General features: G+C 46.5%; 1 protein-coding gene across 1 annotated transcript in view; it reads right to left on the bottom strand.

The window, feature by feature from the left end:
* The window catches only part of LOC119969907 (transmembrane channel-like protein 2-A), a 144983-nt gene that overhangs the window by 33690 nt on the left and 86701 nt on the right, over positions 1–24592 (bottom strand). Inside the window, exons 17-18 of the mRNA XM_038803883.1 lie at positions 11690–11929; positions 775–900 (exon numbers count right to left, since the gene is read on the bottom strand). Coding sequence (XP_038659811.1) covers positions 775–900; positions 11690–11929 — 366 coding nt within the window. The remainder of the gene's footprint in view (positions 1–774; positions 901–11689; positions 11930–24592) is intronic.

A 24592-nucleotide genomic window follows, 5' to 3' on the forward strand; every position in this document is an offset into this window, starting at 1 on the left:
TTGGGAGTCCTTGTTCACAATTCTCTTAAGGTTAATGTGCAGGTTCAGTCGGCAGTTAAGAAGGCAAATGAAGGGCCGCACGGTGGCACAGTGGTTAGCATTGCTACCTCATGGCGCCGAGGTCCCAGGTTCGATCCCGGCCCTGGGTCACTGTCCGTGTGGAGTTTGCACATTCTCCCTGTGTCTGCGTGGGTTTCGCCCCCACAACCCAAAGGTGTGCAGGGTAGGTGGATTGGCCACACTAAATTGTCCCTTAATTGGAAAAGATTAATTGGGTACTCTAAATTTGTGGTGAAAAAAAGAAGGCAAATGCAATGTTAGCATTCATGTCAAGAGGAGTAGAATACAAGACCAGGGATGTACTTCTGAGGCTGTATAAGGCTCTGGTCAGATCCCATTTGGAGTATTGTGAGCAGTTAGTGAGTATTGTGGGCCCCATATCTCAGGAAGGATGTACTGGCCTTGGAAAGGGTCCAGAGGAGTTTCACAAGAATGATCCATGGAATGAATAACTTGTCGTATGAGGACTGTTTGAGGATGCTGGGTCTGTACTCGTTGGAGTTTAGAAGGATGAGAGGGGATTTTATTGAAACTTACAGGATACTGCAGGGCCTGGATACCGTGGACGTGGAGAGAATATTTCCACTTGTGGGATTAATATAATCATTGACATTATTTTACACTTGAAACATTACCTTTCAGGGTGTTAAACCAAATCTGCCATGCATGTGATCAAAAGGTGTTCTATTGTATCAATAAAGTTAATGTACTTACACCATGAGTAAGATTCCAGGAAGAATCAGCCCTGGATTTGATGCATAGCCAAAGAGCTTTCCAATAAATGCTGGGAAATCATATTGGATTGTTTCCATAATAACGTCAAACATTTTAGTTTTCCCACTGTTGATTAAAAAAAAAGTTAAATGTAGTCTAAATGCTTACAAAAATGTTGAAGTTGAAGACTATTAGAGGTGACATTTTATCTTGTTAAAGTACAAACTCACTGATTTTTGCTGTGCAAGACAGAAACAGTTTACAGCCAAGGTTTTCATGTCATTGTACTCCAATCCAGAAAAGTGCCATCTTGATAAAACCTTTCAAATTTCCAACTAAAATAACAGATTGGAAGTCTCACAGCTGCCGACTTCATCTACATGCCAAATATTTATATTCCCTTTAATATTTAATCTACTAGTCCAAGTCCCTCCCTGAATACTACCCAAATATTTGGAGAGATTTGCCCAGCAACTCTCTCATTCCTGCATCGGAGACAGGAAAAAAGCTTGCTGTCAAAAAGCCAGTTCCTCTCTTATCTTTCCTTTCTGACATGTTGTTCTTTAAATTTGAGGGACTATTAGTTATTACTCCTCCCTTTGCATCTTGGCTGTGTTGAAATCAAAACTCATTGTTGAGTTCCTTTACTCTAACATATTCTTTCACAAGAATTCAAAACTGTGGATCTCCTCACCGCCCTTCATTTTACTTCACATTAAGCACAGGTTTGGCGATTGCTAACCCTATCCCCATGCCTAGCCTTATTTTCTACAGCTGGTTGTGTTTAATGCGAGGGAGCTACAGATAACAATTTACTGACAGGCTCAAAATGTCTTAACATCGATGACCATTTGATAATAATTTAAAATTATATATGATAAAAGCTATGAACAATATAAATTATACTGTGCATATCACAAATGATAGTAAACAACTGACGTGTCATCACTAAATAATCAATGCTGTGATTTTACTTCTTTCAGGAATTAAGTAGTTATGTGAGCAATCTGTTACACATAACATTTTAGTTTTTCAAGGGTCACCTTTGTTAATGGAATTGTTACTTATCAAGCAAAGTATTTAGATATGTACATAAATACACATAAATTACTTCCACTTGTATAAGTTCAAAAACAATTTATACTGCATGAGAAGACAGTGTTGATTGGTTGGCAAGTAGACTGTGGTTGGCAGAGGTGTTGCTATGTAGAATGCCTCAGTTAACTGATAACTGACAATTATGCAGTATAAATTGTTCTTCCCTTTACAGTCGGTATTCTTGTGAATTGTCCTGATAAGTGCAAAATGAAAAACGTAGACAGCAGCTGTTTTTCTTCAGCAATACATAAGTTTTGTACTATCAAACGATATTCATGTCAAGCATTCTTTCAATAATATTGTCAGTAATAGCATCAAGGTTCCATAAGAATGCTGAATGTTTCCTCGATAACATATAGAATTAATAGAGTTTATGCGACTACTTTCAATCTGGATATAGAACATAGAACATAGAACAGTACAGCACAGAACAGGCCCTTCGGCCCTCAATGTTGTGCCGAGCCATGATCACCCTACTCAAATCCACGTATCCACCCTATACCCGTAACCCAACAACCCCCCCTTAACCTTACTTTTTGTAGGACACTACGGGCAATTTAGCATGGCCAATCCACCTAACCCGCACATCTTTGGACTGTGGGAGGAAACCGGAGCACCCGGAGGAAACCCACGCACACAGGGGGAGGACGTGCAGACTCCACACAGACAGTGACCCAGCCGGGAATCGAACCTGGGACCCTGGAGCTGTGAAGCATTTATGCTAACCACCATGCTACCCTGCTGCCCCATATGTTTCGATGAAAGGTGTTTTCTCTAGCCACTAAATGATTTTCTATTCATAAACATGATTATATCAGATCATATTCTTCAATCCAACAGTAAATTAATTGGTCTGGGATGAGTGCATTTCTGCATCGAGAATTGTCAATTTAAAAACATTGTTGATAAGGGATAATGCCAGAGAGAATATGAGGAAACAAATTATGGAGCTAATTTTTAAGATTAGACATGTTTCTCAGTTTAATGTTGCCAGCAAGACCAAATACTTGTAGCATATTGTAATAACAATGATTAGAAAACAATTTCCATTTGGAGATGACATAAAATAAGGTGTAAAATTCTTAAAGGGTCAGAGGAGCAGAGGGACTGGGTGTATATATGCATAGATCATTGAAAATGGCAGGACAGGTGGAGAGATCAATTAATAAAACAGATGCATTCTGGGCTTTATTAATAGACATGTAGGGTAGCACAGAACGAAGATTATGCTGAATTTATACAAGACACTAGTTAGACCTCAGCTGGAATATTGTGTGCAGTTCTGTGTGCCACATTATAGGAAAGATGTGAATGCATTGGAGAGAGTGCAGAAAAGGTTTACAAGAATGGTTCCAAGGATGAAAAACTCCAGTTATGAGGATAGATTGGAGAGAATGGGACTGTTCTCCTTGAAGAGTGGAAGACTAAGAGGAGATTTGATAGAGATGTCCAAAATCATGAAGCAGCTGGACAAAGTAGACAGTGAGAAATTGTTTCCAGATGTAAGAAGATCAAGAATGAGATGACCTAGATTTAAAGTTATTTGCAAAAGAAGCAAATGTGACGTGAGAAAAAACTTTTTCACACATCAAGTGGTTTGGGGCTGGAATACACTGTTTGGAAGTGTGGTGGAGGCAGGTTCAAATGAGGCATTCAAGTAGCTATTAGATGATTATTTGAGTAGGAACAATGTGCAGTAGTACAGGAAAAAGACAATGAAATTTGCATTAAGTCACAATGCTCATTTGAAGACTGGGTACAGACACAATTAACCAAATGGCCTCGTCTGCACCGTGACAATTCTGAAATTCTGTGATTTTTGATTATTTGTCAAGTTGAAGAATATGTACAAGTATTAGGTAAGAACTAAAAAAAAACATTCTTGCATCTTGCACCACAACATTTTGAATTCAAAATGTATTTTTACTTGCCCTCTCTGAGAACCTGAAAACTAAGGGCACAAGTTGGGTTGTTGATTGCGGCACCAGCAATCACTTGGGAAATAAAAAAGTTGTCTGCATTCATGTGCAGATTGGTTCCAGCTTTTATTAGTAAATGGTGGTGCAAATGATTCTTTGATACTGATGGACTGTGTGACACCGCAATGCAACTATTTAGAAAATGCTATTTTACATTATTATAAATGATCAATTCTGTAATCCAGACAAAATTTTTCAGCATCAGTAAATTGACATTGCAATGCCTACATGATACTGCAGATGTTTATACAGCAGACTTGGATTCTCAGAAGGGAAACTCACCCAAAGGGAATTTGGACAATGGTTCAGCACATCAGTGTTATAGTATTAACTGGGACATATGCAGCACTATGGCACGGTGGTTAACACTGGACCTGGGTTCAATTCTGACCTTGAGTGACTGTATTTTTGGAGTTTGCACATTCGCTTAGGGCGAGACTCTCCCAAAACGGGAGAAATCGTAAAACTGCCGTAAAACCCGGGCGGGTTTTACGGCAGCGCGCCCCTTCCCGACGGGGGACCGATTCTGGTCCCCCGTCGGGGCTAGCAGCCCGACATCGGAGGCTCCGACAAGTCGGGCTTAACGCGCCGGCTGACGCGTCATATGACGTCAGCCGCGCATGCGCATGTGGGAAGACTCCACCCGCGCATGCGCGGGTGACGTCATCGCGTTTTTGCGCGAAACCCGCGCATGCGCGGGCCGGGTTGCCCCTCAGCCGCCCCGCGTATTGATACTGCGGGGCGGTGGAAGGACAAATAGTGCGCGGGCATCGGGCCCGCTGCCCGCGATCGGTGCCCACCGATCGCGGGCCCATGGCACCCTTGGCACGGCCTTGGTACTGCTGTGCCAATCGGTGCCATGGTTATTTTTTGCGAGTTTGTCACGACGTTTTTACAAACGGCAGGACCAGGTGTGTTTGCCGTTCGTAAAAAGGTCGTAAAGGGCTGGGACTTCGGCCCTTCTAACAGCTGAGAATCGCTGCCGGCCGTAAAAAAACGGCGGCAGCGATTCGTGTCGGGATTTCGGCGGGGGGGGGGGGGGAGAATAGCGGGAGGGCGTCAAAAAAGTCGGGAAGGCCCTCCCGCTATTCTCCCACCCGTCGTGGGGGGCGGAGAATTTCGCCCCTAGTGTCTGTGTAGGTTTCCACTGGGTGGTCTGGTTCCCTCCCACAGTCCAAAGATGTGCAAATTGGATGGATTAGTCATGCTAAATTTCCATTAGTGTCCAGATGTCAGGTGGGATTACAGGGATAGGGTGGGGGAGTGGGGCTAGGTGGACTGCTCTTTCGGAGGGTCAGTGTAGACCCAATGGGCCAAATGGCCTCCTTCTGTAGTGTAGGAATTCTATGATATGCTCTTCTTCAATACAATTCCTACCAAAAGCATGGTTTTGGTGAACTTTCCCTCAAGTGCCTTTTTTTCCACAAGTTCCTGGTACAATTCAAATTATGCGCACACATTTAATTTCAACAGTGGCTCTTTTTCTTTATTTGTTCAAGAGATGTGGGTGTCGCTAGCTGGGCCAGCATTTATTTCTCACCCTGAGGGCATTAAAGAGTCAACCATGTTGCTGTGCACCTGGAGCCACATGTAGGCCAGATCAGGTAAGGACAACAGATTGTCTTCCATAAAGGACATTAATGAACTAGGTGGGTCTTCACAACAATGGTCACCGTTAGACTTTTAATTCCAGATGTTTCCGTTGAATTGGAATTTCACCATCTGCCATTGCGGGATTCAAACCCATGTCGCCAGAACATGACTCAGTGTCTCTGGATTGCTAGTCCAACGACCAGTGAGGCTAGAAATAGGAGGACAGTGCAGCTAAATACATGGCTAAACTGGTGGTGTAGGAGGGAGAGTTTCAGATTTCTGGACCATTAGGATCTCTTCTGGGGCAGGTGGGTCCTGTACAAGAAGGATGGGTTGCATTGAAACTGGAGGGGTACTAATATCCTGGCTGGGAGATTTGCTAGAGTCACTCGGGACGATTTAAACTAGCATGGCAGGGGTGTGAGAACCAAAGCATTAGCTCAGAAGGTGTAATAACTGAAGGGGAAATAGAGAACAAAAATAAGAGAACAACAACATCACCTTGCCTACCGAAACACAGTAGTCTGAAGTATATTTGTTTCAGTGCCAGAAGTACAGCAGGTAAGGCAGGTGAACTTAGGGCACTGGTCAGTACATGGAACTATGATGTTGTGGCTATGACAGAAATGTGGTTAAAGGAAGGGCAGGGTTGGCAGCTGAACATTGTAGGATATAGATGCTTCAGGCAAAATAGAGGGGGATATAAAAGGGGTGGGGGAGTAGCATTACTGGTTAAGGAAAATATTATAGCCGTACTGCGGAACGACACCTCTCAGAGGGCTCATACATTGAAGCAATCTGGGTAGAGCTCAGGGACAGGAAGGGGGCAATCACAATGTTTATTTCAGCACCCCCCCCCCCCACCCCCATCTGCCAGCGAGTGATGGAGGAGCAGATAGAGAGATTTTGTATAGGTGCAAAAGTAACAGGGTTGTTGTGGTAGGAGATTTTAACTTCCTCAATATTGACTGGGACTCACTTAGTGCTAGGGGATTGAATGGGGCAGAGATTTTTTAACGTGTATCTAGGAAAGCTTCTTGATGCAATATGTAGACAGTCCAACTAGGAAAGGGGCAGTACTGGACTTGGTATTGGGGAATGAACCTAAACGGGTGGTTGAGGTTTTAGTAGGGGAACATTTTGGGAGTAGTGGTCACAATTCTGTAAGTTTCAAGGTACTTTAAGTTAGAGATGAGGGTAAACCTCGGATTAAGGTGCTAAACTGGGGAAAGGCAAATTACGATAACGTGAGACAGTAATTGAAGAATTTGGATTGGTTGTGGCTGTTGGAGAGTAAATCAACATCGGACATGTGGGAGTCTTTCAAGCAACAGTTGACTAGGATTCACGAAAGTCACATTCCAGAGAGAATGAAGGAGAAGTATGGGAAGTTTATGGAACCTTGGATAATGAGGGATATTGTGAGCCTCGTCAAAAAAAAAGAGGCTTTTGTATGGTCGAGAAGGATCGGGACAGTCGCTACTCTTGAGGAGTACCAAGAAAGAAGGAAGGTACTTCAGCGGGAAATTAGGAGGACTAGGAGGGGCCATGAAAGGTCCTCGGCAAGTAGGATTAAGGTGAATCCCAAAGCTTTTTATTCATATGTAAAAAGCAAGAAGGTGGCCAGGGAAAGGATTGGACCACTTAAGGACAGTGGGAGGAATCTATGTGTTGAGCCAGAGGAAATGGAAAAGGTACTAAATGTGTACTTTGCATTAGTGTTCACCAAAGAAAAAGACTTTGGGTGGCACGGTAGTACAATGGTTAGCACTACGGCGTCACAGCGCCTGGCTTCCAGGTTCGATTCCCGGTTTAGGTCACTGTCAATGTGGAGTCTGCACATCCTTCCCGTCTCTGCGTGGGTTTCCTCCAGGTTCTCCGGTTTCCTCCCACAAGTCCCAAAAGACGTGCTGTTAGGTGAATTGGACATTCTGAATTCTACCTCAATATATCCGAACTGGCGCCGAGGAGATTTTCACAGTAACTTCATTGCACTGTTAATGTAAGCCTACTTGTGACAATAATAAAAAAGAGATTATTATTGATTATTATTATGATGATTCTTCGATAGGGCGTGTGGATAGTCTGGGACATGTTGACATCAAAAAGGATTGGGTGTTTTAAAAGGTATTAAGGAAGATAAGTCTCCTGGGATTGATAGGATTTACCCCAGAATACTGAGGGAAGCAAGAGAGGAAATTGCTGGGGCCTTGACTGACATCTTTGTATCCTCTGTGGCTGCAGGTGAGGTCCCAGAGGACTGGAGAATAGTTAATGTGGTGCTGCTGTTTAAGAAAGGTAGCAGGGATAATCAAGAAAACTATAACCTCATGTTGGTAGTAGGTAAGTTATTGGAGCAAATTCTCAGGAACAGTATTTTTATGCATTTGGAAACAAATGGACTCATTAGCGATAGACAGCATGGTTTTGTGACTGGGGGGTCGTGCCTAACATGATCGAGTTTTTTGAGGAGGTGATAAAAATAATTGATGAAGGGAGAGCGATGGATATTGTTTACATGGACTTCAGAAAAGTCTTTGACAAGATGCCTCATGGCTGACTGGTACAGAAGGTGAAGCCACACAGGTTCAGAGGTGAGGTGGTAAGATGGCAGAGGGTAGCAGTAGAAGTGTGTTTTCCTGAATGGAAGGTTGTGACTAGAGGTGCTTCAAAGGGATCTGTGCTGGGGCCTCTGTTGTTTGCAGTATACATAAATGATTTGGAAGAAAATGTAGCTGGTCTGATTAGTCAGTTCACGCATGACACCAAGATTGATGGAGTGGCAGATAGTGTTGAGGATTGCCGGAAGATACAGCAGGACACAGATAGGTTGGAGACTTGGGCAGAGAAATGGCAAATGGAGTTTAATCCAGACAAATGTGAGATAATGCATTTTGGTAGGTCTAACATAGAGGGGAAATATACAGTAAATGACAAAGCTCTTAGGAATATTGTAAGTCAGACACATCTGGGAGTAAGGTCCACAGATCTTTGAAAGTGGTAACAAAAGTAGACAACGTAGTCAATAAAGCATTTGCAATGCTTGCCTTGATTGGACACGGCATCGAGTATAAAAATTGGCAAGTCATGCGACAGTTGTACAGAACCTTGGTCAGGCCGCACTTGGAATATTGCGCACAATTCTGGTCACCACACTACCAGAAGGATGTGGAGGCTTTGGAGAGAGGGCAGAGGAGGTTTACCAGGATGTTGCCTGGTCTGGAGGGTGTTAGCTATGCAGAGAGGCTCAACAGACTCGGACTGTTTTCATTAGAACGACGGAACTTGAGGGGTGACCTGATAGAGGTCTACAAGATTATGAGAGGCATGGATAGAGTGGATGGGCAGGCACTCTTTCCCAGTCTGGAGGGGTCAGTCACCAGGGGGCATAAGTTTAAGGTCTGTGGGGAAAAGTTTAGAGGAGATACGCGGGACAGGTTTTTAACACAGAGGGTGATGAATGCTTGGAATGTGCTGCCAGGGGAGGTTGTAGAAGCAGATACATTAACAGCGTTCAAAAAACATCTTGACAAATACATGGATAGGATGGGTACTGAGTGATACGGCATTAGGAAATGCTGAGGGTTTTGGCCAAGGGTGGTATCATGGCCAGTACAGGTTTGGAGGGCCAAAGGACCTGTTCCTGTGCTAAATTGTTCTTTGTTGTTCTTGACAATACCTCCACCCCTCCTGACCTCTCAAATTAACTTTGGCAGAAGAGGAATAGAAGCCCTGGAAACAAATAGCTGCTGGTGCCATTTCTCCAGCGTTTCCATTGATCTTTTGCAAAAGTTATAGCAGAAGGTCTTAGGAACCCTAATAGAATTCATAGCTATTTTGAGCAGGCAACAGCGAACTATAGTCCTGAGGTTGACATAGAAAGTAGAAAGTATACTACAACCCTGGAGGTTTGGGTGTTTTGATTCTCTGAAGGTCACTTCTATAATCCATGCAGCAAAAGCTTACCAATTATATCACAGCCATCAAACTCCTGTCAATATTAGCTCTGCTACATTTTTATACTGAGCTCATTTTTTGTGTGATATTTTCACCTGACACAAACATCATGACGTGTTCTTTGTTGCGCCGTTCAAACGATATGTTCAACAAAACTCACATAAAAATTTTTCCAAAGTCATGTTTAGATAATTTTTCAATTTTGTAATGAACCATTGTCAATCAATTTCAGTATTTTGGGCCAATGGATAAACAAATGAATTGATAACAGGTCAATGATCTATCTCATTTACATATATTGCAACATTTTGAATCTCTATTAACAAACATTCATTAAAGTTATGTCCCTATCACTGGGCAGATTTGTAATTCTGCATATGAGTAATTCGCTAATGGAAAATCCTCATTGCTGCCAGAATGGATAGCTACTCGCCAGCAGAATTTTTCCAGCAATTTAAATGCTAATTTATCATAACTTATAGCATTGCCTTAATAAGATTGCCTTGTGCAGGATTGTACAGTTCCATTTGTGGGACTGTTAATGTCATGACAATTACAATAATCTCACAGGCTATCAGAGAAATTGCACTTGATGTGAATCTGAGAAATCTTTTGTGTACAACGGAACCATAAGCTGTGAATCACATGTGCACATATACGAGGAACATTCCTAACTTTTATCAGTTTTGGCAGAGATCCTGACTTCCATTTTCCCATCAACAATTCCAATCATTAGCTGTACTTTCTCTACTCAGGTTCATGGGTAGATAAATCTAAAGTTGGCGTACACTAGCTGATCTCATATAGCATTGTATACAAGGACTAAAAACCAGTGATAATGATTTGTCTGCACCGTAGTGCTAATAATCTGGTAGCCATGATGTGGAGATGCCGGCGTTGGACTGAGGTGAGCACAGTAAGAAGTCTTACAAAACCAGGTTAAAGTCCAACATGTTTGTTTCAAACACTAGCTTTCGGAGCACTGCTCCTTCCTCAGGTGAATCTTAGATACAACTTTATATTTTTATTTTTAAAATGTCACGTTGAATGCCGGGCAACCTGTTTTTCACAGATTTCATGAAACAAGCGCATTTTACAGCAGTTCTAAACCTGTTCATTATTAGCTACTAAAAGAAGTTAGAGAAACAAATTTTCAAGGTGAGTCATTAAAATATAAAATATAAAATGTTTTACAGAAGTGACTACTGAGGCAGAGACTACAGCAATATACAGAAACTTGGATAAGTATCTGAAAATGAAGAATATGAAATAAGAGGAAGAGCTGAAAAACAGGAGGCGATTCTCCAAAATGGAGCCCAAGTGTTCCAACCATCGTGAATGGCGTCGCGTTTCACGACGACGCAAAACGGGCACAGGGACGACCGATTCTGGACCCCACAGGGGGCAAGCACGGCGCTGGAGCGGTTCACGCCACTCCAGCCTCCCTTCCCGGCGCCAATGGGCACCGCGCCAACCTGCGTATTTGCAGTTGGGCCGCGCCAACTTGCGCATGCGCGGGGGACTTCTTTAGCGCGCCGGTCCCAACTCAACATGGTGTCAGTGCTCAGGGGCCGGCCACGCAGGGAAGTAGGCCTGGGGGGAGAGGCCAGCCTGCTGATTGGTGAGCTCTGATCGCGGGCCAGACCCCATCGGAGGCCCCCCCTGGTGAAGGAGCCCCCCTCCCTCCCCCACAGGCCGCCCCCCGACCGTTCAGGCAGAGTTCCCGCCGGCAGCGACCGGGGTGAACGGCGCCGGCGGGAATCTGTTGTATCCGCGCAGCCACTCATCCCGCCCGGGCCGGAGAATCGGCAGCCCGTGGCCGACGCCGCGGCAAAAATGCCGGCGCAAATGGCGGCGATTCTCCGCGCCTCGGAGAATTGCGCACCGGGGTCGGGACGTCATGGCGCGGTTGCGCCTATTCTCTGGCCCGGCGTGGGGCTCTGAGAATCTCCCCCATAGAATTTTATGAGCACAAGTGTAATTTGCCAAATGAACTCCTTCCATGCTACAATAGCTATAATTTTACAATCATATTTGATAATATGATAAAAATGGAAGCATGGACACTGTTTAATGTATTAATGTAATTGTATCCCATATTAATCTGCAGTTTCTTGACCGAAAGCATATCATTCTTAGTGTATGGTTCATGATTAGTTTACATGTGAATAACAGAATAAAATGTAAAAGAACTTAATACATGTCTTTTAATCATATTAGCGAGAACATTTTAGACTTAAAACAAGAATACATTCTTCAAACATTATATTATATTTTAAACTGATTACCTGAATGGCCCACAATCAAATGAGGGGGTAAATGTCATGATGGTGTAGACTACTGGCAATAAGCTTAGGAACAAGATCAACAGTAACAATGACATATAAAAATTATTAGATCCCGATGCCTTGAAAACTCTTGACTGAGGGACATTGCAACACATCACAGCCCAGCACTGAAAGTACATGGACGTCAACAGCCGCAGAATATTAATGCCAATTAAACCAGGAGAATAGAAAGTGCCCATCCTGAAAAAAATAAAAATAATCTTCAGTTGTGTAAAATAAACCAAACATCTAAATATAAACAACATAAATGACTGTCCTGTCCTTTTTTTTATTGCTTCTAGTTGCAAATATCTTCAGATACTTCATACTAGTGAAATAGAACATGTGACACTGTTAATTACCCCCGTTATTCACAAATGTTACATACTTCCTGCTAAGATGTTCAGTTCCATTAGTTTAACAAAATACTTTACATGCTACCTATGCCAAACTTACTGTTAGATTCATTTGTTTTTTTCCCTGTGCACTCTTTTTCTTTACAAGACTGCGTTATAATATACTTTCGGGGTCATTTCTTCAGACTGCAAGCATTCAACCACTTTGACAGTAACTTGACATGAATTGTATTTATTTAGTGAGACATGTAATACTCAATCCACTGCCTTTTAAATTTGTACTCATAGTAAGTTACACCATCCATGGGAACATTTCAGTGCAAGACAAAGTAAAACCAAGATCCATCTTGTGTTATGGGCCAGGGTTTAGAGAACCCCAAAGTGTATCATGGAGTTCACCTGACCCACAACTTTTAATAGATTGTGGTATGGGGAACACACGGCCCACTCTACAATGGTAGTACAGTAGAAATGGAAAAGTATTTTTTAAAGCAAAACAATGTTTATTCTATAAACTCAAGTTAACCTATTTAAAACATACTGTGAACATCGTAGCAACTATTAATTCAAATACAGCCCCAAAGAATACACTAAGTAATCCTTAATAACTTCCCAAACAACACGACAAAAGAAACACCTTTTAACAGAAGCACATCAGGTTTACATTCACTACTGAGAACATTTATAATTCTGAATTCACCAAATGATCAAGAGATAGTCTTTTCATGGCAGAGAGATCAACAGTACACCTGCTCTGCCTGGCTTCAGTTCCAATACTGAAAACTAAACTAAAACACACCCTGCAGCAAACAGCCTAAAATGAAAGTAAAAAGCTGACAGACAGCCCAGCTCCGCCCACACTCTGACATCACTGATAAACACCCATTTCTTAAAGGTACATTTCTTAAACACCCATTTCTTAAAGGTACTCTCACATGACACTTGTTTGTCTTGTACCATCCTGGTAGTCATATGTTGTGATGGTGAAATTATTGATAACTCAATATGAATCTAAATCAATTACTCAAAAACACAACCAAACATGACCTGAAGAAAAGCTCAGTAGTGGAAAGCTTTGGGAACAATAGGTTTAAAGGTATTGGTTACTTCCAAACATGTTATACTTACAACTTATCATGTTTCATGTCATGTTTCAAAATACTCTAGAAAGGACCAAATTCAACAAAAAGATCCATAAACCAAGTGAACTAGTGAATACATTTACTAATGACCTTTGCAGACTGGTTGAAGGTTGCAAATATGGAGACCTAAAAACCGAATTAATACAAGACCGCATTGTAGTTGGTGCTACTAATGAAACCCTATCAGATCTATTGCAATCCAAGGAAGACTTAACTTTGGAGAAGGCAATACAGTTGGTGAGATAATCAGAGATCTGTAAACTGAATAGGGAAATACTGAGAGGTGAAGAAAAACCTTGGCTCAGAATACCATCCGTGACAATAAAGCTTATTCAGCAAAGGAATGTCAAAAACTCCAGGGAACAAGACTTCATGTGGAGGAAAAGTGCAAGACACCATCAAACCATGTGTGGCACCAAAAGTTCCCATAGGCACAACAGTGTACTGCAAGTACTGCAGAATTCCTTCACTGCAAAACATTTAGACACTTTCAGAAGGAATGCAGAACTAAAACCATTAAATTTATGGAAGATAATGAGGAAGTCTTAATGCACAAGGCCATTCATGAAATTGAGGAATTTTAACAAGAAAGGAACAAAAATGTTTTGTAGGTGAAATCAAAGACCCAAGTGCGCATTCTGGAATGCAGGCATTTGTGTCAACTTCAAGCTGGATACAGAAGCACATGTTACGGTTTCCATAAGACAAAGAACCGTGGTTAGTAACACAATGCCTGAAGCCAACTGAAACTCAGCAAAATGGCCCAGGCAGGTTTAAGCTACAAGTTAAGGGTAGGTTACAGCTGATGCTCCTGTACAGGAAAAAACAGTTACTGTAAACATTATCAAGGATGAGATTGACATGTTTTTAATCAGCAAGAGGTTCAAGGGTTATGGCGTTAAAATGGGAAAGTAGAGTTGAGGATTATCATATCAGATCAGTCACAATCTCATTGAGTGGTGGAGCAGACTCGATGAGCCGTATGGCCTACTTCTGCTCCTCCATCTTATGGTCTGATTATATTTCCTTCATAATCAAGACCTCGGGCAGGATTCTACCGCACTTGGCGCGATGGCCCGACGCTGGCTCCAGGAGCGGCGCGAACCACTCTGCCGTTGGGCCACCCGGAAGTTGCGGAACCTAGGCCAGCACTGGGGGGGGGGGGGGGGGGGGTAGCACCGCTCCAACCGGCAGCGAAGGGCTGTCGTGGGCCAGCGTGAGTTGGCACATGCGCAGAACCGCCAGCGTGTTTCCTGCGCATGCGCAGGGGGTTTATTCTCTGCGCAGGCTATTGCGGAGTCTTACAGAGACCGGCACGGAGGGAAAGAGTGCCCCCATGGCACAGGCCCGCCCACAGATCGGTGGGCCCCGATCGCAGGCCAGGCCACTGTGGGGGGCCCCCCCCCTCAGGGTCGGATCCCCCCGTGCCCCCCCGAGGACCCCGCTAGACAGCCAACAAGCCAGGTCCCGCCGGCGGAACTAGCCGAAAGCGGGTGGCTGCTCGGCCCATTGGGGCCTGGAGAATTGCCGGGGGGGCCGCTGCTAACGGCCCCCAACCAGCATGATCCACGTCCCTGCCGGAAAACCGGCGCCGGAGAATTCGGCAGCTGGCGTCAGGACGGCGGGGTTGGATTCACGCCACCCCCCCCGACCCCCACCACCCCTCTCCCCCCCCCCCCCCCCCCCACCCCCACGATTTTCCGACCCAGCAGGGGAGTCGGAGAATCCAGCCCCTCAATCTCATCAAAAAGGGAGGGGAAAATCAATCAACAAGAATTTAAGGGCACGATCTATCTGGTGCTTTATGCCCGAACTGAAGCCAGAAGATGCTCGGAGATCTCTCTTCTGGGATGTACTCAACTCACCACGCCTTATGAGATCGAATACGATCTCCTGAGACTTTGCGGTATGAATCCTGCCCATTGTGGCGGATCACGTTTTCTAAAATGTACAGATTACAATGAGACAGGTAGTCTCACTCTAATTTGCTCTCCCATGACCTAACCCAGTGTTCTTCAAACTTTTTTTCCAGGGACCCATTTTTACCAACCGACCAACCTTTGGGACCCAACCCGGCCAACCTTAGCGACCCACACCGGCCGATCTTTGCGACCCACCATTTTCTCTTACCTTGTTTGCTGCTGACAAAAATGGAGGAAATGGTTTTGGGTCACTTTGGCCCTCGTCCCGCTCCTCCAATGGAACCTGTTGGATGAAGGTGAAGCCTTCCGGTGTCGGAAAGCATGGGGCGGAATTCTCCGCTCCCCACGTGGCGTGGGAGAATTGTGGGAGGACCTCTCGACATTTTTTACACCCCCTGGCGCCCCCAGCGATTCTCCCCCACCCCCCCAACTCGGAAAAATCGCCGCTCGCCGTTTTTCACGGCAAACGGCGATTCTCCGAGCCCGATGGGCCGAGCGGCCGGCCCTTCACGCCTGTTTCACTACGGCAGCAACCACACCTGGTTGCTGCATTCGTGAAACGAGCGCCAGATGCCCGTTTGGGGCATCTAGGGGCCCGATTGGCATGGGAGCATCACGGTTGTGCTCAGGAGGGGACACGCCCGCGATCGGTGCCCACCGATCGTCGGGCCAGCGTCCTAAACGGACGCTCTCTTTCCCCTCCGCCGCCCGGCAAGATCAAGCCGCCACGTCTTGCCGGGCGGCTGAGGAGAAAGGTGACCACCGCGCATGCGTGGGTTCGTGCCATCTGCGCGATGTAGTCATCAGCGCATGCACGGGTTGGACCCGGCAACCCGCGCATGCGCGGATGACTTCACATTCTCGGCGTGACGAGGTCGCTGCCGAGAAAGATGGAGGCCCGCTCCTAGCCCCCCGGGTGGGGGTGAATTAGGTGTGGGGAGCGGGCTCCGAGGCCGTCGTGAACCTCGGCCGAGTTCACGACGGCCTTCACGAATTCGGCCCCCTGCAGAGAATTCCGCCCATGGAGTCTCCATCTGTCCAAAGTTCTGAATATTTTCCCTGTAAAGTTTTATCAAATAAAACCCCCCCCCGAACTTGTCAAATCAAAAATCAAATGAGTAAAATAAATGAAAAAAATGAATAAAACCCCCCCAACTTGTAAAAGAAATAAAATGAATAAAATAAATGAAAAAAATTACTAAACCTGCCCCCAAACATGTAAAAGAAAATGAATTTAAAAAATGAATAAATGAATAAAATCCACTACGGAACTTGTAAAACAAAAAGCTGCAACCATTTTAAAAAACAGCGGTCGCTCTGCACATGCGTGACTGATTTGCCGATCATCGCGCGTGCGCATGTGCAATGCGGCCAAATTTTTTTAACATGTTCGCGGAATGCGCATGCGCGCCAATCATCGTTTGTGCATGCGCATGCTGCCGATTTTGTTTTTGACATGTTCCGGCCACTTGCTGCCGGCGTTATGAAAAGCCGGCTGCTGTGCGGGGATTTGCACGATCGGGAGCGCCGCGGACAACGGATCCGCGACCCTCCCGACACCCGCCCGCGACTCACCCGCGGTTCACAATCCCGACTTTGAAGAACACTGATCTAACCAAGGCGTTGGGATCTAACCACTTGGCCTTGGAGATCTCGGGTGAGCGCCATTCAGTGCTGGTCACCACAACTGGGGACCTGATGGAATGGCACTTATGGGGATCGCCCAGGGGATTGGAGGCTCCGAGGTGCTTGCCACCTAGGCAGGGTAGCAGCCTGGCACTGTTGGTGCTACCTGGGCACCTTGGCACTGCTAACCTAGTACCCTGGTACTGCCAGCCTAGCACTGTGGCAATGCACCTGGATGCCAGCCTGACACTGCTAGGGTACTCGGGTGGCATTGCCAACTGGCAGGGGAACTTCCACGGTGCCAGCCTGGCAGTGCAAAGGTGCCAAGCTGGCATATTTCCCATGATGAGACCAGGTCCTGTACAGGGTTGTGTAGGGAGGGGGGTGCCGGAAGACCCCCTGATAGGTTGGTTGGGGATTTGGGGTGTTTGGGGAATCGCTTCATGGGGGTCGGGAGATTGGGATGCCATTTCTAAAAGGCACCCCGATCTTTGCACTCAGGCATTCCGGCGAATGGAGCTCCTTAGTGCAGAAAACCGGACTAAGCGCGGTTTCACGGGGAGTCCCCCACCGAGGCCCCGAATCTACCCGGATGGGAACAGAGTCCCATTCGATAGCGTTGGTTTTTTCAGCTTTTTCGGCGCTCCAGAGGCTGGAAAGCAACTTGCTAAACGTGCTCGTTATGGGAGCATGTTCCCATTCGAGTAGATCTCGCCCTAAGTCTCACTTTCCCATTCGATAGCGTGGGGTTTTTCGCTCCACCGGGGGCCGGGAAGCAACTTGCTAAACGTGGTCTTTATGGGACTCTATTCCCATTCAAGAAGATCGCACCATAAGTCTCAGTTCAAAAAGGATTTTCTGATGCTATTTACTGGTCTCTTAACATTTAAGACCAAATATAGCATAACACTATTGAAATATACAAACTCTTTGTGCCTTTTGACACCAAGGAAGACACCAATTCCACTGATGAAACAGGTCCAACAACAATTAGAGGTCACAACCAGGATGGGAATATTCTCTCCAGTCATTAAGCCTACAGAATGATGCTCAGGAATGGTTTATAAACTAAATGGGTCTCTTCACATTCGTATGGACTTAACTCAATTTAATAAGGCCACAGCAAGGGAAATTCAACTCTTGACCTCGGTGGATGACATCTTGCCAAAGCCATTCAAGAGCACAATGTTCACAAAATTGAATTCCAGCAGCAACTTTTGGCAGGTGCCATTTGATGAAAAATTGAATCTATTAATGGCTTTCATTAGCCCATTCTGCAGAATTTTTTTTAGTAATTTACCTTTTGGCATAAAATAATATTTTTGAGTGAAAAATGTCCATCATCTTAAAAGGACTCAGAGGTACAATATGTCACGTGCATTACATCCTTGTCCAGGGTGCAACTGCCAAAGAATATGACTGGAAGGTTAAAGCAGTTTTCTGCCATCTGCAGAAAGAAGGTATGACACTTAATGAAAAGTTTGAATTCTCCAAAACATCAATTCAATTGGATTGGATTGGTTTATTGTCACGTGTACCGAGGTACAGTGAAAAGTATTTTTCTGCAAGCAGCTCAACAAATAATTAAATACATGGGAAGAAAAGGGAATAAAAGAAAATACATAATAGGGCAACACAAGATAATAGGGCAACACAAGGTACACAATGTAACTACATAACACCGGCACTGGGTGAATTATACAGGGGTGTAGTGTTAATCAGGTAAGTTCATAAGAAGGTCATTTAGGCATCTGGTAACAGCGGGGAAGAAGCTGTTTTTGAAATGAAATGAAAATGAAATGAAAATCGCTTATTGTCACAAGTAGGCTTCTAATGAAGTTACTGTGAAAAGTCCCTAGTCGCCACATTCCGGCGCCTGTTCGGGAAGGCTGTTACGGGAATCGAACCGTGCTGCTGGCCTGCCTGGTCTGCTTTCAAAGCCAGCGATTTAACCCTGTGCTAAACAGCCCGTCTGTTCGTGCGTGTTCTCAGACTTCTATATCTCCTGTCCGATGGAAGAAGTTGGAAGAGTGAGTAAGTCAGGTGGGAGGAGTCTTTGATTATGCTGCCCACTTTCCCCAGGCAGCGGGAGGTGTAGATGGAGTCAGTGGATGGGAGGCAGATTTTTAGGCCACACAGTGAGCAATACAGGAATAATGGCAGACTCACAAAAACAATGGGCCATTAGGGAATTTCTAACCTATGTCCATCCTGGATCTTCAACAATTCCTGGGTATGTTTAATCAGTTGGAAAAATTCCTGCATTCATATTCACCAATATTGCATGGAAGGTTGCCCACAGCAGCAACCCAGTGGCATGGTGATGGAATCCTATATTAAGCAAAGGAAGGACTTTACCACTGGTAAAGGGATGGATAGGATCATCAACAGTTAACTAACCCTAACCCTAACCATCTTCAGCTACTTCACCAATAACCTTCCTTCACCATAACGTCAGAAGTAGGGATGTTCTTTGATGGCTGCACAATATCCAGCAGCATTACCGAATCTTCAGATGCTGAAGCAGTCCATGTCGAAAGGCAGCCATACCTGGATAATATCCAAGTTCGGGCTGACAGGTGGCAAGTTAAAATTACGCAACATAAGTGCCAGAACCCGATCATCTCCAACAAGAGAGGATCTAACCACTACCCCTTGACATTCAATGGCATTACAATCAGTCAGTCCCCTACTATCAAAATCTTGGGCATCGCCATTGACCGGAACTGGACGTGCCACATATATTTTGTGGTTTCAAGAGCAGGTCAAAGGGTAGGAATCCTGCAGTGAGTAACTCCCCTCCTGACTTCCCAAAGCCTGTCCACCATCTACAAGGTACAAGTCTGGAGCTTGATGCAACATTCTCCACGAGATGCAAGGCGCTAGTTGACCGGTGCTTCTCAGACAACACCTTCCAAACCTACGACCACTACCATCTAGAATTATGGGGGAAGCAGATACATTGGAAGTTCCGCTCCAAGACACTCACCATCCTGACTTGGAAATATATCATTCTTACCTGACTGTCACTGGGTCAGAATCCTGGAACTCCCTCGCTAACAGCACTGTGGGTGTACCTACAGAACATGGGCTTTAGGAGTTCAAGAAGGCAGCTCACCACCACCTACTCAAGGGCAGTAAGAGATGGGCAACAAATTACGGCATTGTCAGTAATACTAAAATCCCATGAAAGAACAAAGAAATGATGAAAACTGCTAACCAATGTTTCCTCTCAGCTATGTGCCTGACATCAATTCATCAATGCCATGCAATTAATTATTACAGCTGCACACATCCTGATAGTTAAATGTAATTACTACCAAGCCTTTCATACTGACCTTCCTGCTCACCAACTCTCTCCCCAACCCTCCTACTCACCAACTCCCTCCCTCACCCTCCTACTCACCAACTCTCTCCCCAACCCTCCTACTCACCAACTCCCTCCCTCACCCTCCTACTCACCAACTCTCTCCCCAACCCTCCTACTCACCAACTCCCTCCCTCACCCTCCTGCTCACCAACTCCCTCCCGAACCCTCCTACTCACCAACTCCCTCCCCAACCCTCCTACTCACCAACTCCCTCCCCAACCCTCCTACTCACCAACTCCCTCCCTCACCCTCCTACTCAACAGCTCCCTCCTTCATCCTCCTACTCACCAACCCCCTCCCCAACCTTCCTGCTCACCAACTCGCACCCGAACCCTCCTACTCACCAACTCACTCCCCAACCCTCCTGTCATAATATACATCCAGGTATATAATGGTGTGCAGACAGGCAGTGATTGACACGCAGGATGACCAGTGAACACATAGAACACAGCAGCCAATCACCAGAAAGGACACGACCACTATAAAGCCAGAGGGCACTAATTTTCTCGCTCTCTCGGGATCCAGCCTCTGAGACAGTCAGAGCTCGTGAGCAGCAACTAGAACAAACACCATGTGGTAGTAAGATAGTCTGGTCAGGTTAGCCTCAGGTCTCCAGTCAACCCAGCAGTGTCAACCCACAGTTAAAGCATGTATTATAGTTACGTGTTCAATAAAATCGAGTTGCATTTCTTCAATTGTTGGAAGCCTGTCTCTCTCACCATTGCAGTAAACGCAGTCCTCGCAGACCCAGCTTACCAACACATCATGGTACCAGTGAGTTATGCTCGAGTTTGACGGACCTACCTTGAGATAACCTGCCTTTGACCAGCGATTAGCCATCCGGTAACATGGACAGCGTCCGCCCTCCCCCGCCGCTCCGCATCGCCGTCAACCTTGGTGCAAACTGGAAGATTTTCAAGCAGAAGTTCCAGCTGTATCTTGAAGCCACCGACCTCGAGGCCGCATCGGATGCCAGGAAGATCACTCCCTTCCTTTCTACAGCTGGGGACCACGCTATCCACATCTTCAACGCCCTCACCTTTGTTGAAGACGAGGACAAGACGAAGTTTAAAACAGTCCTGCTGAAGTTCGACAGCCACTGTGACATCGAAGTCAATGAGAGCTTTGAACGCTATGTGTTCCAGCAGAGACTTCAGGGTAAGGATGAACCTTTTCAGTCCTTTTTAACCCATCTCCGCATCCTCGCGCAGACCTGCAACTACGGCTCCACTTCCGACTCCATGATCCGTGACAAGATCGTTTTCGGGGTCCACTCCAATCCCCTTCGCCAGCAGCTCCTAAAAGTTAAGCAGCTCACCCTCATCATCGCCATCGAGACCTGCGTCATCCACGAGCACGCTAACAACCGGTACTCCCATATCAAGGCGGCAGAAACGGCATGGCAAAACCCGCACGATGCGGAACGGATGCAGGCCATCAAACAAATGCAGGGCCTGAGTCTGGATGAGGGTGGCCATTTTGAGCACTTTTCCCGGGTCCCTGCGCATGCGCGCCACGACCAAGGGGATGGCGAGGCCGACGACCGAACTGCGCAAGTGCACACGCCGTTCGACCGCACTGCGCATGCACGGTGGCACACGAACGTCCTGATGACAGCGCCATGACGTGCCCCAACTGTGACTCCGCCCACTTAAAGCGGCATGTCCCGCAAAATCTCGACGCTGTCTCCAGTGTGGCAAGCGTGGCCACTACGCAGCCCTTTGCAGATCTGCTCCACTGCCCAACACACAGCGATCCCAGCCACAGCGCAGGAGCGTCCGGTCAGTACAGCAACCCGTTACAGACTCCAACCCCGACATTCTTCCAGATACCGACAGTAAGGGCCTCACATCCCCATTCCGGGTGGGCATCATCACCAAGCATACCATGCCTTTATCAACGATGGTGAAACAACTCCCAATAATGAGCATTGATCCGGACGACGAGTGGTGTGCCACCTTTACGGTCAACAAGGCTCGCATTTGGGGCAGCAGGGTAGCATGGTGGTTAGCATAAATGCTTCACAGCTCCAGGGTCCCAGGTTCGATTCCCGGCTGGGTCACTGTCTGTGTGGAGTCTGCACGCCCTCCCACTGTGTGCGTGGGTTTCCTCCGGGTGCTCCGGTTTCCTCCCACAGTCCAAAGATGTGCGGGTTAGGTGGATTGGCCATGCTAAATTGCCCGTAGTGTCCTAATAAAAGTAAGGTTAAGGGGGGGGGGGGTTGTTGGGTTACGGGTATAGGGTGGATACGTGGGTTTGAGTAGGGTGATCATGGCTCGGCACAACATTGAGGGCCGAAGGGCCTGTTCTATGCTGTACTGTTCTATACGCATCAAGCTGGACACCGGAGCTTCAGCAAACCTCATTTCAAAGGTTGACCTTGACAAGCCAAGCATTCTTCCACCGGCCTTCCAGCTCCTCGACGACAATGGCAATGCCATTGCTGCCAGTGGCTCATGCCAGCTTGCGGTGTCCCATCGTTCTTCAAAATCAACGCTGCATTTTGAAATTGTAGAAACCAACAAATCTTCCCTGCTCGGTGCTCGGGTCTGCAAACTCCTGAACCATGTGCAGTGGGTTCACACCATGTCATCCCCAGAGGCAACGGCCTCGCCAGGTGTTAACTTCCAAGCCCAACTCGATGACATCATAGCACAATACCATAGCTTATTTGAAGGTATGGGCACACTCCCTTGCCGATACAAAATCCTGTTGAAGCCAAATGCCACCCCTGTGGTCCACGCACCCCTCAAGGACCGCCTCAAGCAGCAGCTGCAAGCCCTCCAGGACCAGGGCATCATTTCTAAGGTCACGGAACCCACGGGGTGTGTCAGCTCCATGGTTTGTGTCAAAAAGCCGTCGGGGAACTTCGAATCTGTATCGACCCCAAAGATTTGAACCGTAACATCATGAGAGAACACTACCCAATACATAAACGAGAAGAGTTAACCAGCGAGATGGCTCATGCCAAGTTCTTCACGAAGCTGGATGCCTCCAAGGGGTTTTAGTAAATATTGCTGGACGCGTCCAGTCGAAAGCTGTGCACATTTAACACCCCGTTCGGTCGCTACTGTTACAACCAAATGCCTTTTGGCATCACCTCCGCCTCAGAGGTGTTCCACCGCATAATGGAACAAATGATGGAGGACATCGATCGCCTCAAGCGGGTGTTCCACAGGATCCACGAGCATGGCCTCCGACTCAACAGAGCCAAATGCTCGTTCGGTCAATCAGAAATCAAATTCCTTGGCGACCACATTTCGCAGTTCGGCGTGCAGCCAGATGCAGACAAGGTGTCGGCGATCAACGCCATGAAGACACCGAAGGACAAGAAGGTGGTCCTCCGCTTCCTAGGGATGGTCAACTTCCTTGGGAGGTTTATCCCCAACTTGGCGTCACACACCACAGCCCTCCACCATCTCGTTAAAAAAACTACGGACTTCCAGTGGCTACCTGCTCATGAGCGAGAGTGGCGTGAGCTCAGGGGGAAACTCACCAAGGTGCTGGCGTTTTTTGATCCCACCAAGGAGACACAAATATCCACTGATGCGAGCCAGGCTGGCATTGGGGCAGTGCTCCTCCAGCGGGATGACTCCTCTTCCTGGGCCCCAGTCACATATGCCTCTAGAGCCATGACTCCCACTGAGCAACGATATGCTCAGATTGAAAAAGAATGCCTGGGACTCCTCACAGGGATCGGCAAGTTCCATGATTATGTGTATGGCCTCCCCAAATTCACGGTCGAGACGGACCACGGGCCATTGGTTCACATCATCCAAAAAGACCTTAATGACATGACGCCACGGCTACAAAGTATCCTCCTCAAACTCCGCCGCTATGATTTCAACCTGGTGTACACCCCGGGCAAAGAGCTCATTGTGGCCGATGCACTCTCCAGATCCATCACCACACTGTGTGAGCAGACTGACTTTGTCTGTCAGATAGATGCGCAGGTACAATTCTGTGCCTCCAACTTTCCGGACACTGATGAAAGGGTCGTGCAAATTCAGCAGGAGACGGCCAGGGATCCTCTACTCCAGCGGGTCATGCGACATCTCACGGATGGTTGGCAAAAGGGGCAGTGCCCCCAGTTTTATAATGTAAAGGACGATCTAGCGCTGGTAGACGGCATATTAGTGAAGCTGGACAGAATTGTGATCCCACAGAGCATGCGAGAGTTGGTCCTCAGCCAAATCCACGACGGTCACCTGGGGGTCAAAAAGTGTCGACGTCGAGCCCGAGAGGCAGTATATTGGCCAGGCATCAGCCAAGATATCGCCAACACGGTTCTCAATTGCCCAACGTGTCAAAGGTTCCAGCCGGTTCAGCCGAAAGAGACTCTACAGCCGCATGAACTGGTGACCTCCCCATGGTCCACAGTTGGCGTTGACCTCTTCCATGCCAAGGGCCGCGACTATGACCTCTTAGTGGACTACTTTTCCAACTAC

Source organism: Scyliorhinus canicula, chromosome 8, assembly GCF_902713615.1.
Source record: "Scyliorhinus canicula chromosome 8, sScyCan1.1, whole genome shotgun sequence".
Lineage (NCBI taxonomy): Eukaryota > Metazoa > Chordata > Chondrichthyes > Carcharhiniformes > Scyliorhinidae > Scyliorhinus > Scyliorhinus canicula.